Source organism: Larimichthys crocea, chromosome XI (assembly GCF_000972845.2).
Source record: "Larimichthys crocea isolate SSNF chromosome XI, L_crocea_2.0, whole genome shotgun sequence".
Lineage (NCBI taxonomy): Eukaryota > Metazoa > Chordata > Actinopteri > Sciaenidae > Larimichthys > Larimichthys crocea.
Window position 1 is genome coordinate 23,211,335 of NC_040021.1, and position 11,790 is coordinate 23,223,124.

The following is an 11,790-nucleotide window of genomic DNA, read 5'->3' on the forward strand; positions in this document are numbered from 1 at the left end:
TTAAATACTTCCAAACTTGTCATTTATTAACACTATACTACTACTATAATAGTACTATTTAATACACTGCACCACTCAATCACAGTAATGAATCTGAAGGCAGCATGCATCCTATTAGGTGTGCCTATGTGTTTCAGGGAGGAAGAAAAGAGAAAGAGAAAGAATAGTGATGAGAAATGATGGATCAGATCTGTGGGGTGACTTTTTTTTATTTTTATAAATTTACATAAAGATGCAGTCAGGTCCAGAATTATTGGATTCTCTGGTAAACAAACACAGCTGCACTGACATAACACTAGCAATGAACAAAATTATGTCATTTTAAAAAGTGTTATTTTCTTTCATTGTAGGCTAACTTACATTGTCTTTAGCCACCTAGCTACATAAAACAGCCCATTGTTTTCCAGGCCTAAAGAGCTCACCCTAGGACTACTAGTTGAACAAAGAAATTGAGAGTGCTAACTCTTTACTTTTCACTCACATTTTTGGTGAGTGGTGGTGGCTTTAAATATGCCTAGGCTAGAATTACTGGAATGTACAGATACCTGCAGCTGCATTCACATAACATGGACAAAATTATATAATTTTTAAAAGCACTTTAAAAACACTTCGCAGCATCTGCCACCTTTGCATTTTCTCTTCATCTCTAACTGATAACGTCGCACCTATCAACAAACTGCACACCGGCGCACCAAGCCAAAGAGGGGAGGTGTTTCATGATATGATTGGGCCGGCCCCCTGTCAGTCAGCGTGTAAGGGCCGGTGGTAAGGAAACAAAGTTTTGCGCAGCCTTTTTTTTTTTTTTTTGGTTAAACAGTGTGTTTGGGCTGTGCGATCTACTGGTTATGGGCCGGTCAGTCCAATATTTAAAAAATAAATAAATAAATAAATTCCGGGACTTATCGGCCCAAATAGCACGTCGGCCCACCGGGCAAATGCACGGTATGCCAGATTATCAGTCCGTGCCTGCCACTAGATCAAATCAAATCAAATCAAATCAAATTTTATTTGTATAGCCCAAAGTCACAAAGTACATAGTACATTTGACTCGGAGGGCTTTACAATCTGTACAGGGAGTGACACCCTCTGTCCTTAGACCCTCGGTTCAAGTGAGGAAAAACTTGCCCACAAAAAACCTTTAACAGAGAAAAAATGCGGAAGAAACCTCAGGAAGAGCCACAGAGGAGGAATCCCTCTCCCAGGACGGACAGACGTGCAATAGATGTCACGTGTACAGAACAAATCAACACAAACATATTGTATAATTACAATGACTGACAAAATGACAATGAATTGTGCTGGATGATAGAGCACAGAAACTCTGGGGAAGAAGTTTAGTTAGTAACATGCATCAATGAGATATGTATGTTTACAGATGGTGAGAGAGAGAGAGAGAGAGAGAGAGAGTCCCCCGGCAGTCTAGTCCTATGGCAGCATAACTAAGAGATGACCTGAGCCAGCCCTAACTATAGGCTTTATCAAAAAGGAAAGTCTTAAGTCTACTCTTAAAAGGTTTGCCTCCCTCCTTTTGGAAACTATAGGAACCACAAGGAACCCAGCATTCTGAGAGCGCAGTTTTCTAGAGGGGTAGTAAGGTATTATGAGCTCTTTTAGATATGATGGTGCCTGACCATGAAGAGCTTTATAAGTAAGGAGAAGAATTTAAATTCTATTCTAGATTTAATAGGGAGCCAATGCAAGGAAGCCAAAATGGGAGAGATGTGATCTCTGATCTTGGTTCCTGTCAGAACACGTGCAGCAGCATTCTGAATTAACTGCAAAGTCCTCAGAGACTTATTGGAGCAGCCTGATAACAAAGAGTTACAATAGTCCAGCCTTGAAGTAACAAATGCGTGGACTAGTTTTTCTGCATCCGCCTGAGAGACAATGCGTCTGATTTTAGCGATGTTACGTAAGTGGAAGAATGCAGTCCTCGAAATTTGTTTTATGTGGACGTTAAAGGACAAATCCTGATCAAAAACAACTCCAAGATTCTTTACAGTGGAGCTGGAGGCCAGGGTGATCCCATCTAAAGTAACTAAGTCTCTAGAAAGAGAGTTTCTGAGGTGTTTGGGTCCAATTACAAGAACTTCAGTTTTGTCTGAATTTAACATCAGAAAATTGTAGGTTATCCAACTTTTTATATCCTTTAGGCATTCTTGGAGTTTAACTGATTGGTTTCATCAGGCTTGATTGATTAATATAGTTGGGTGTCGTCAGCATAACAATGAAAATTAATAGAGTGATTCCTAATAATATTCCCTAAAGGAAGCTGTGACAGGCTTACTGCCACTATGGGTTCTCTCAGCACAAACAGTCAGAGTCTAAAGCCTGTTCTTAAGAGTTTTTTTTATTGATTTTGCTTTAAGCCACAAATTTGTCCCACACTGCAGCCGTTCGCAGGCCTCTCGCTGCCGTCTGCTGTCTTGACTTTGCCCCTACTGCTTCCTTTTCTGGTCCAGCATGCTACTGTGTTGGAAAAGAGGGAGAGAGTGATTAGACAGCCCTCTCCACACCTCTCTCCTGCAGCTGATGCACCACACCCCCCCTCCACAGAAGCATATATAAACTAAATAGAAGTGGTCCTAGTGCAGAACCTTGTGGGACTCCATGACAAACTTTGGTATGCATGGAGGATTCATCATTGACGTGAACAAACTGAGATCGATCTAAGAAATACAACTTAAACCAACTTAGGGCGGTTCCTGTGATGCCAATTTGATGTTCCAGTCTCTGTAAAAGAATTTGATGGTCAATGGTGTCTGTTACGTTTCCTTTTATAAGCAGAAACAATAACTCTGACAACAACGAAACAACTCAGGGAAGACAGGAGGCAGTCAAAAAGGATATTTATTTTCCATTTTTAAATGGAAAAGGTGAACAACAAATGTAGGTTTTGAAACATGTGGGGGGAAAGTACATAAAAACAGGGCCTAGCCTAACCTTCTCTGGGAGCAACAAAAAGAACAAACAAAAGGCCTGACTATCTGGTCTACCAAAATATCTGAAAAGAATAAAAATACACCAGAGGCAACAACCCATAACCTAGTGAGAACAATTACTTTCTGTGTGCACGAATGTACAGGGTACCCCAGCCTTACCTCAGTTCTATCCCCCCACCACAAACATTCACAGAGCATCAGTCAATCAACCAGCAAAGACAGACAGAGAGAGAGAGAGAGAGAGAGAGAGCAACAAAAGGTGTCCTCCGTCTCTGCTTGGGCAAGTGACTGGAGGGTGAACCTATCCCCAGCTCTTCTGGAGCCCACAGGTGGCAGCTAATCCTCCCTTTCTCACCTGAAGGACAAAGGGAGGAAGGAGAGAGAGAAACAAAAACATATACACGTAACAGTGTCAAATGCGGCACTAAGATCTAACAGGACAAGTACAGAGATGAGTCCTTTGTCTGATGCCATTAGGAGGTCATTTGTAACTTTGACTAGTGCGGTCTCTGTGCTATGATGCACTCTAAATCCTGACTGAAAATAAACTGTTCTTATGGAGAAAGTCATAAATCCTCCACCCTGGTCCTTTAAATATGATTTATATTACAGTATTCCCCAATATTGTTATTGTGTGCGTTCTAGAACCTTGTGGCCAGTCCCAGCTTAGTGACATCCAGTCAGTCTCTACTGGAATGGTGTCAGGAAGTCACACAGGGTCACAAGGGAGTGAAGATCACCAACTTCAGCACCTCCTGGAGGAATGGCCTCGCCTTTTGTGCCATCTTACATCACTTCTACCCAGAAAAAATGTAAGTTACACTTGAAGTAGTTGGTCTACAGATAGAAGATAAAGAAGTTTAAGATATTCTCTTCCTCCCTTAGGCCCTAATGCATGCACTGCTCTGTGTTTAATTTGTCTTTTTCTTTTTATGTGTAGTAATTTTGAAATGCTGGACCCGTACGACATCAAGCGCAACAACAAAAAGGTGATTAACAAGTGGTCATCTGTTACCAACATAGCACAATTATAACTTAATTTTTCATGTGTCTGTTGATAATTCCTAATCTGATCCATCTGTTTTTTGCAGGCCTTTGATGGCTTTGCAGAACTTGGCATTTCCAGGTTGATAGAGCCTTCAGACATGGTCATGCTAGCAGTGCCTGACCGCCTCATTGTCATGACCTACCTCAACCAGATCCGCACCCATTTCACAGGCCAGGAGCTCAGTGTGCTTCACATAGAAAAGGACAGCAGCGAGTCCAGCTATGCAGTAGCTGGGGACCGGGAGTGCCAAGACGACCCTGAGGCGACAGTTCGCTACTGCGCCCAGAGGCTCCAGGAGGAGGGTATAAGTCTTGAGACGAATGGTACTGTTAGCACAGCAGAGAAGGAAAGTCAGTCCAGTGTGGTTCCACCTCCCAGAACCAAACGACTCCAGGCTGCTGGGGCAGGTGGGGCCCCAGTGGCACCACCAAGGAGTCATTTTCTGTCCAAGTCGGGTTTCTCTCATGTCAAAGATGCTGATCTGGTTAAGAAGCGTAGGTCACAGCGGAGAAGTGGGTCTTTAGATGAAGGAGACATATCAGTGGTATGATGCCTTCTTAATTTATCCTTTTTAATTGTCACCATTACCTTTTTCTCTGTGATCTGTGATATATGAGGCAACTTTTGGTGTGCAGGTTGTTGCAGGGCAAGAAGACAGTGTAACTGCGAGGAGGAAATCAGAAACTGGTTCGTTGTCTCACCACTGACTTCATGTATCCACCTTTTCTAAAGCTGGTCTTGTTCTCTGTTGACTTTATTAAGACATGATGATATGGAATGTTTTTAAAATTAATGTTATTAGGCATTGTTTCACTTATACAGGTGATATAGTTAATTTCTGTTTGTCTCACAGAGAGAACAGAGGCAGTGGTTGAAGAGGCAAGAGCAGAAGGCCAGGTCAGTCAGAAACTCAAATCAAATCAAATCAATTTTATTTGTATAGCCCAAAGTCACAAAATACATTTGCCTCAGAGGGCTTTACAATCTGTACAAAACTGTTTGTTTTACTGTTACTGTTTTTAAATCTGCGGACTTCAGTGTCTGTTTGAATTTGGAGTTCTGCTGATTTGTCACATGCATACCATTTCTGTTCCAGTTTGTATCAAAAATAGATTATTGTTAAAGGTAATTGTGTGTGTTGTGTGTTAATGCATCCAGGACCCCAGCCAGTATGTGCTGAATCAGATAGAAGCCCTAGAGGCGGAACAAAACCATGTTGATAACAGAGCAGGTGTGGTGGAGAGAAAACTCCGACAACTAATGGAAACAGGTAAGATCAGTCAAGTCTTTTTTTTGTCATTGAAGTTTTTATTTATTCATACACGCAAACATAAAATCAAACTTGAAAACAGACAGACATCAGCATCAACAGACAGTAGATCCAAAATACAACCATGTATACAAAGGCCTACAGCAAACCGACCAGAATAAACATTCAACACCATATCTCTTATATATATCTTCATTGTTAATTCTAGTCAACATGCGTTCATACAGTATGATGCAACTTCTGACATAATTTCCATCCATTTTTTAACATATGGAGACTGTACTATTCCATAATCTAAGAATCTGAGCAGCTGTCACCATCCCGACTTTTAAAACCCCTGTTCATATTTAGATATATTTGGCACTTCTGTTTGGTCCCCTAATAATCTTCTTGTTTTGTCTTGGTGATACAGTTACCGCCACGCCCACCATTTCCTCACATGTTCCAAAACTTTCTTCCAAAATGTGTACACCAGTTTAACAAGTAGAAATATCCCAATTTCACTCTGACATTTCCAACATACATTATTTCCTATTAAGCTGTTCAATCTAGTTTTGAAGGAGTAAAATAAAATCTATGAATTATCTTATACTGAATAAATTTCATGTGTTTCCCTTTATTTGATCAAATATTTAACCAACCCTCCTGACTCAAATCACATTCTAGGTCTTTCTGCCAAATGATCCTCAGATTTTTAAGATCACCTGTTTTAATAATTTGCCTGAAATTGTCATTTGTACAAATGATTCAATTTAGGGATGCAAATTTGTATTTCAAAGGCACAGATTATTCATTTTGGGTTATGAGTATAAGACACATGAAATGTATCACTGAAACCAAATCCTAACCCTCTTCACCCCATAACACCAAGAGCCCACATATACAGAAAGACTGTAAGTGACAGAGGAATCATGATAATGTGATTCTGTCCTGCAGGCAGTGACAAGATAGAGGAGGAGAGGCTCATTCAGGAATGGTTCACGCTGGTCAACAAGAAGAACGCTCTGATCAGGAGGCAGGATCATCTGCAGCTGCTGTGAGACATCCATGACACAACACTCCTCATAACACACAGTGTAAACTGTAGATGTTACAACTGACAAAATAATCTCACCACAAGGTTTAGTCAGCCAACACGCTAACTTAGGCGTAGAAATAATAAATTCTATCTAGAAAGCTGCTGATTGCACCTTAATTAAGTTCAAATCTTTATATTCAGAGCCTCCTTAAAGCTGAACTTGATGTGATAAAACAATAATAAGTAGACCATGAGTTAAGATTTGATTTGTTTGGTCAAAAAGCGAGTAAAGAAACGACCGCCACCTCTTTTCTTGTTGAAACGAGTGACAACAAACTCAGCTCAGATGTCACACATCCTGTGATGCTTCTCTTGTGACTGACAGGCTCGAGGAACAAGACTTAGAAAGAAGATTTGAGCTGTTAAAGAAAGAGCTGAGTGACATGATGGCAATGGAAGGTAGGACTCTCACTCACTATTACTGGACATTTACTGCTTCAACAACACTCCAGAACAGTCCATGACAGACTGTGGTGGCTTTGTTTGACAACATGATATGAAATCATTGCAGTGAATAAAGAGAAACTCTTATACTTGTTTTTTAAGTCTGCCAAAGAAGTGGTGGAGTGGTTGATACTCATAGGATGGGTACTGTATCACTAAATAGGTTTGATGTGCACGATACCCCAAACATGCAGTATGTGGTTGTTTTAACAGCCTGCAGTTAGACATGTTTAAATTCTATATACAACATTCACTGTTGTTGTATGCCTCACTAAAGCACCAGCATCTCAGACCAAAAGAAACAGGACAAAAACATTTCACCTCACAGATCATTGTCTTTCCATTTTTCTAACAATCGTTGACTGTTGATTGGTAAAAATAAACCCTCAGAGATGAGAAAAGAAACACTGGTGAAAGCCAGCATTTTCACAGGGAGGGAATCAAATGGACAGCTGGACTATCTATATAAACTAAGCACTGACTGGATTACACTTCGAACTGTGAGAGTGTGGCTTTATTCTGTGCCCAAGATGCAGTTACTTCACCATATCTTTACACAGTGAATGATTGTTTGCTGCTATAATCAATCCAGAAGGTCACGTTACCTTCTCCTCATCGCTGCTCGTCGAGCTCCACTGGCTACCTGTAGCAGCCCGCATTAAATTCAAATCTCTGACACTGACTACAAAGTAGTGTCTGGTTCTGCACTAACCTACTTGAACGCCCTTATGCAACTATATGTTAGGAATGTCCTACCAGATCAGGAGTGTCCCTCTTTAACTCCTGAAGACCTCCAGCTCTTCAGAGAGGACCTCTTCTCCGACACTGTCAACAACTGGACATGATAAATCTACCCCTTTATGAATTGTCACAGCACTTACTGCTGCACTAACACTTTCTTATCACACTGTACCATGACTGTTTCCCTTCTCTGTGAGTCGCTTTGGATAAAAGCGTCAGATAAATGACTACATGTAAATGTAATGTAATGCTATGTTAATGTTTTAAAATCCATAATCATCCATATACAGTAACCCTTTATGTAGCCCACCACAGGTAGAACTGTTAGATCGTGCCATTTTCCAACCTTTGTAATTGTAAGCAAACATCCATAAACATCTGTTTATATTAGGATATTTTCTGCAACCATTTTAAATGATTCTGATTATTCTGATTTATTAATTCTGATTATTTAGTGATGCAGTCATAGAGAGACTCTCTAACACTCCCTGTTTTTTGCACACTGGTCAGTGTGAATGTGTAGGTAGTTTTCTGTCAGTATAATTATAATTATAAGCATTTACCACCAAGATATTAAATAAACACAATAAATAGTTGTGATGTCAGTAATGAGCATAAACCAATCAAATACAGCTTGAACTCCTGATGTTGCCACCTTGGTTAAGCTGTTATCCTTCACTATCGCTTTCCATTTGAGGTATCAGACCAGAAAAGAAGGCTTGATTCTTGTCAGAAACCAAGTAACTTCAACACCAATCTGTCAAACTGTATCAATCTTCAAAAAACACACAGGATTCATCAAAGTTAGCTGCAGATAAGCTTTATTATCTTCACAGACAAACAAGGAGTCTCCCATGGATAGACTGATTTCTCCTCTTAAAACATCACAAATCACTTTTCATCTTTCATCCAATCCAATAACATAATGGTGTCAAATGTTTGCACATTTTTTCAGCACAAAGCTGAGTACCCTTTTTCTTTTCACTTGAGGGATTTACACCATTAAAGTTACACACCAGTAGTACACCGTTTATATAGATTATAGTTTCTGTGTACTGCATTTCAATTTTGAAAGTGGTTCAGTAAGTACCATAACAATCATCACAATGTGTTGTAACAATCATTACATACTACTTGGTGCAGTACAGTTCTTCAAACCTTGATTAACACGTTTTAAAAAAAAATATCAATACTTTTCACACATTAAACGAATGAATACATGTCTCACTGTGCAGTTTGTGCTCAAACATATCATAATGACATCAAACTTAAAACGTTAAAAGTCACATTTTGTCTATACTACGACATAAATGCATACAATTTTATACTACACATTCTTGTATTCCAGAAAGTTCTCTTCCTTCTCAGTCCTCTTTTGTGTCTCTCTGTCGTCTTTGTGCTGCAGAGTGGCAGAAGAGTCAGGCTCATAAACACAGAGAGCAGCTGCTGCTGCAGGAGCTGGTTTCACTGGTCAACCAGCGAGACGAACTGGTCCACAATATAGACGCCAAGGAGAGAGGGTGAGACACAGTCACTGTGCTGGTCATAAAGTCTTTGCCTGCTTCTGGCTCTACAACTGTCCTGCTTCATGCTTACACTGACATATTTATTAACCATGATGTCTGGGTTAACGTCGTTAAACTGAAACCAAAACAAAATATTTTTTCATTAAGATTAGATTTTATGGCTAATTTGCCACTAGATGGCAGTATAGTGTGATGCTGCTCAACCAGCTACATGCAGCACATCATGTACCATGTTTGTCCTGTACAGCAAATGATGATAATAATATAACAATAATAATAATGAGGGTGTCAGGATAGTCAGATAAACTGTTCTAATTATAAAATAATCAGTGTTAATTAAATATGTTTGATCACATATAAGTGTGCAGTCACTACCACAGTTTAATTAACAGACTCAACAACACTTTACATGACAAATGAGATTTAAAAAAAAACACAATACAAGAGAACAGTGAAGACATCAAATCATAACAATGTCAAATTGACACAACAAGGAATCAATAAAGTATCTATTATTTTCTAAAGATGAACATAGATAAAAACAACAAGAGCAGAAGTACAGTTAGAAAAGAGAAACTAAACTCAACTATTAGTATAGTTTTACAGCAGACATACTGTACACACACAAGTGTAGATAAGGTGTTGACGTGTAGTTCAGTGTGTGTGTGTGATGGACGGACGACTGACTCTCTGTTTGTCCTCAGAGCTCTGGAGGAGGACGAGCGCCTGGAACGAGGTCTGGAGCAGCGCAGGAGGAAGTATGCTAAGCAGCAGAAAGAAAAGTGTCTGATGCAATGATTCTATCAATCTCCAGCCATCAAACACTGGGTCACCTGTCCGAAAGAATGTGGGTCAGGACAAAACCAAGACCAGGACGATGGGATGTTTGGTCCTTTTTGATTGATGGGTGCGGTGTTAAGTCAGAGGCAAGGGGCCATCAACACAGCTGATCCAAGGAAGAGAACACACTGAACCAATGAGAGGTGGCAGTGTGTTTCCAAAAAAGACTGAGGTGGTCCAAAACCAGAGTGAGGTTCAGAAAAATGTCAGCTATGTTTGGGCTCTGTTATTTTTATCTGTCTTAAAATGTGGTACTCAGCTGCGTTTTATGGCCAAAGATCTGAAGTGGGCGTGTCATTTCTACAAATTCAAATCTATCGTTTATTTATCAAACTGGACAGGACTGATTGTTTGCTTTGCAGTTTCTGTGCTGTGTGTGTTTTTTAGTGACTTTTGTTACACATCGTGAACGTAAAGTGTGTGAGACTGGAAATGTTTGGTACAGATATGAGCTGCCAGAACCAGGAGAGACCAAGTCTGACCAGTGTGTTGGTTTGTTAAGGGCAGTGCTCATATGTTTGGACCAGACCTGCTGAGAACCAAAACCAAAAGTAAATGGGTGAGGTTTAGTTATTTTTAAGTCCAGGCTTAAAAAAACCTGCTTGATCGTGGTATGAGGTTCAGGAATGACGTGATTGTGGTTGAAAAACTGCTAGGTTAAGCTTATGCAATGATTGGTCATAGTTAAAGCCAATGTGTTTGTGGTTAAAGTCAAAGTCAACTAAACGTTTTGTGTACAATAACAAATACTGGTCTAGTCTTTGAGGAATTACCACAGTGGCCTTACTGTAGGATGAGTTACATTAGAACCGACTGTCACAGACAAAAAAATATTTCAACCCTCCGTCCATTGGAATTGTTTTTGTTGTTTGCTTTATTTTTAAAGTTCAATCTAATGTACCGTAGTCTGATTTCATATTGTGTGATCACTTCTCCAGTGGAGCAGATGGGATGAAGACGCTCTGAGACTTCTGACTTAAAGTTTGACTATTTATTCATTGACGACATATCAGCTGGAGAAGCAGCCACACATATGTTGGTTTGGATTTTACCCAAAGCTTATAGCCCTCATTATTGTAGCATTTGACTAGGCTGCATTCATATTCATGACCGTGACATGCACATGTGCAGTAAGATTTCTTTTTCTGGTTTTCAGTGTATGTATTGAAACACATTCAGTGGATCACATCCTTTATTTTCCTTACTCTTCAAGTTTTTGAAATATTGTGGAGAATAACTTTGAAAGGTGAAGATGTGAGTGTCTATGCATGATAAAAGCCATATCTTTAGCACAATATTAACATTTGAGCTTCCATCTCTTCCAAGAATGAACGGATGCTTCCTCCTCGTGTTTGCACTGAAAAATTTCGTGTGTGGACTTCAGTACAGGGACGTTCTGTTTTGAGAGGTTTTCTCGTGTCTGTGTGTATGTGTGTGTGTGTGTGTGTGTGTGTGTGTGTGTGTGTTTGCAGTTCTCATGTTGCCATAAACTGCTGGTTGTAGCAGCTCTCAAAGGATTGTTGATGCTTTTATTTTGTGGTTTTTCTGTAACATTTGCACTATCTGTAAAGTTTGGAAAATACAAAAGATTTGAATGCCTTTACATATCTTGTGCAGTTTTATTCATAATTATTATCATGTATATAATATTATATTTCTATCTTTCTATCTATGAATCCATGAAGGATTTACCAGAATATTATATATATTTATACACTGATGGCATTAGCTGCCATGCAAGAAACCAACTGCTCATCAGTTTGAGGAGCTAACCATTCATACCCATTCACACACCTATGGGGCAGCCTTCAACAGCAATTTGGGGTTCAGTATGTTGCTCAAGGACAGTTCGACATGCAGACTGGATGAGCCGGAGATCAACCGCAGATCATCTGATTTAT

At 39.7% G+C, this 11,790-nt stretch overlaps 1 protein-coding gene across 8 annotated transcripts in view; it reads left to right on the forward strand.

Annotated features, from left to right (window-relative positions):
• ehbp1l1a (EH domain binding protein 1-like 1a) overlaps positions 1–11,492 on the forward strand; it is a 53,515-nt gene extending 42,023 nt beyond the window's left edge. For all 8 annotated transcript variants that reach the window (XM_027283877.1, XM_027283879.1, XM_027283878.1 and 5 more), the window contains 10 exons: positions 3,588–3,754; positions 3,883–3,931; positions 4,034–4,534; positions 4,626–4,677; positions 4,844–4,887; positions 5,149–5,260; positions 6,197–6,296; positions 6,664–6,737; positions 8,929–9,043; positions 9,754–11,492. In XM_027283877.1, coding sequence (XP_027139678.1) covers positions 3,588–3,754; positions 3,883–3,931; positions 4,034–4,534; positions 4,626–4,677; positions 4,844–4,887; positions 5,149–5,260; positions 6,197–6,296; positions 6,664–6,737; positions 8,929–9,043; positions 9,754–9,847 — 1,308 coding nt within the window. In that variant the 3' untranslated portion in view covers positions 9,848–11,492. The remainder of the gene's footprint in view (positions 1–3,587; positions 3,755–3,882; positions 3,932–4,033; positions 4,535–4,625; positions 4,678–4,843; positions 4,888–5,148; positions 5,261–6,196; positions 6,297–6,663; positions 6,738–8,928; positions 9,044–9,753) is intronic.
• Positions 11,493–11,790: the final 298 nt, after the last annotated feature.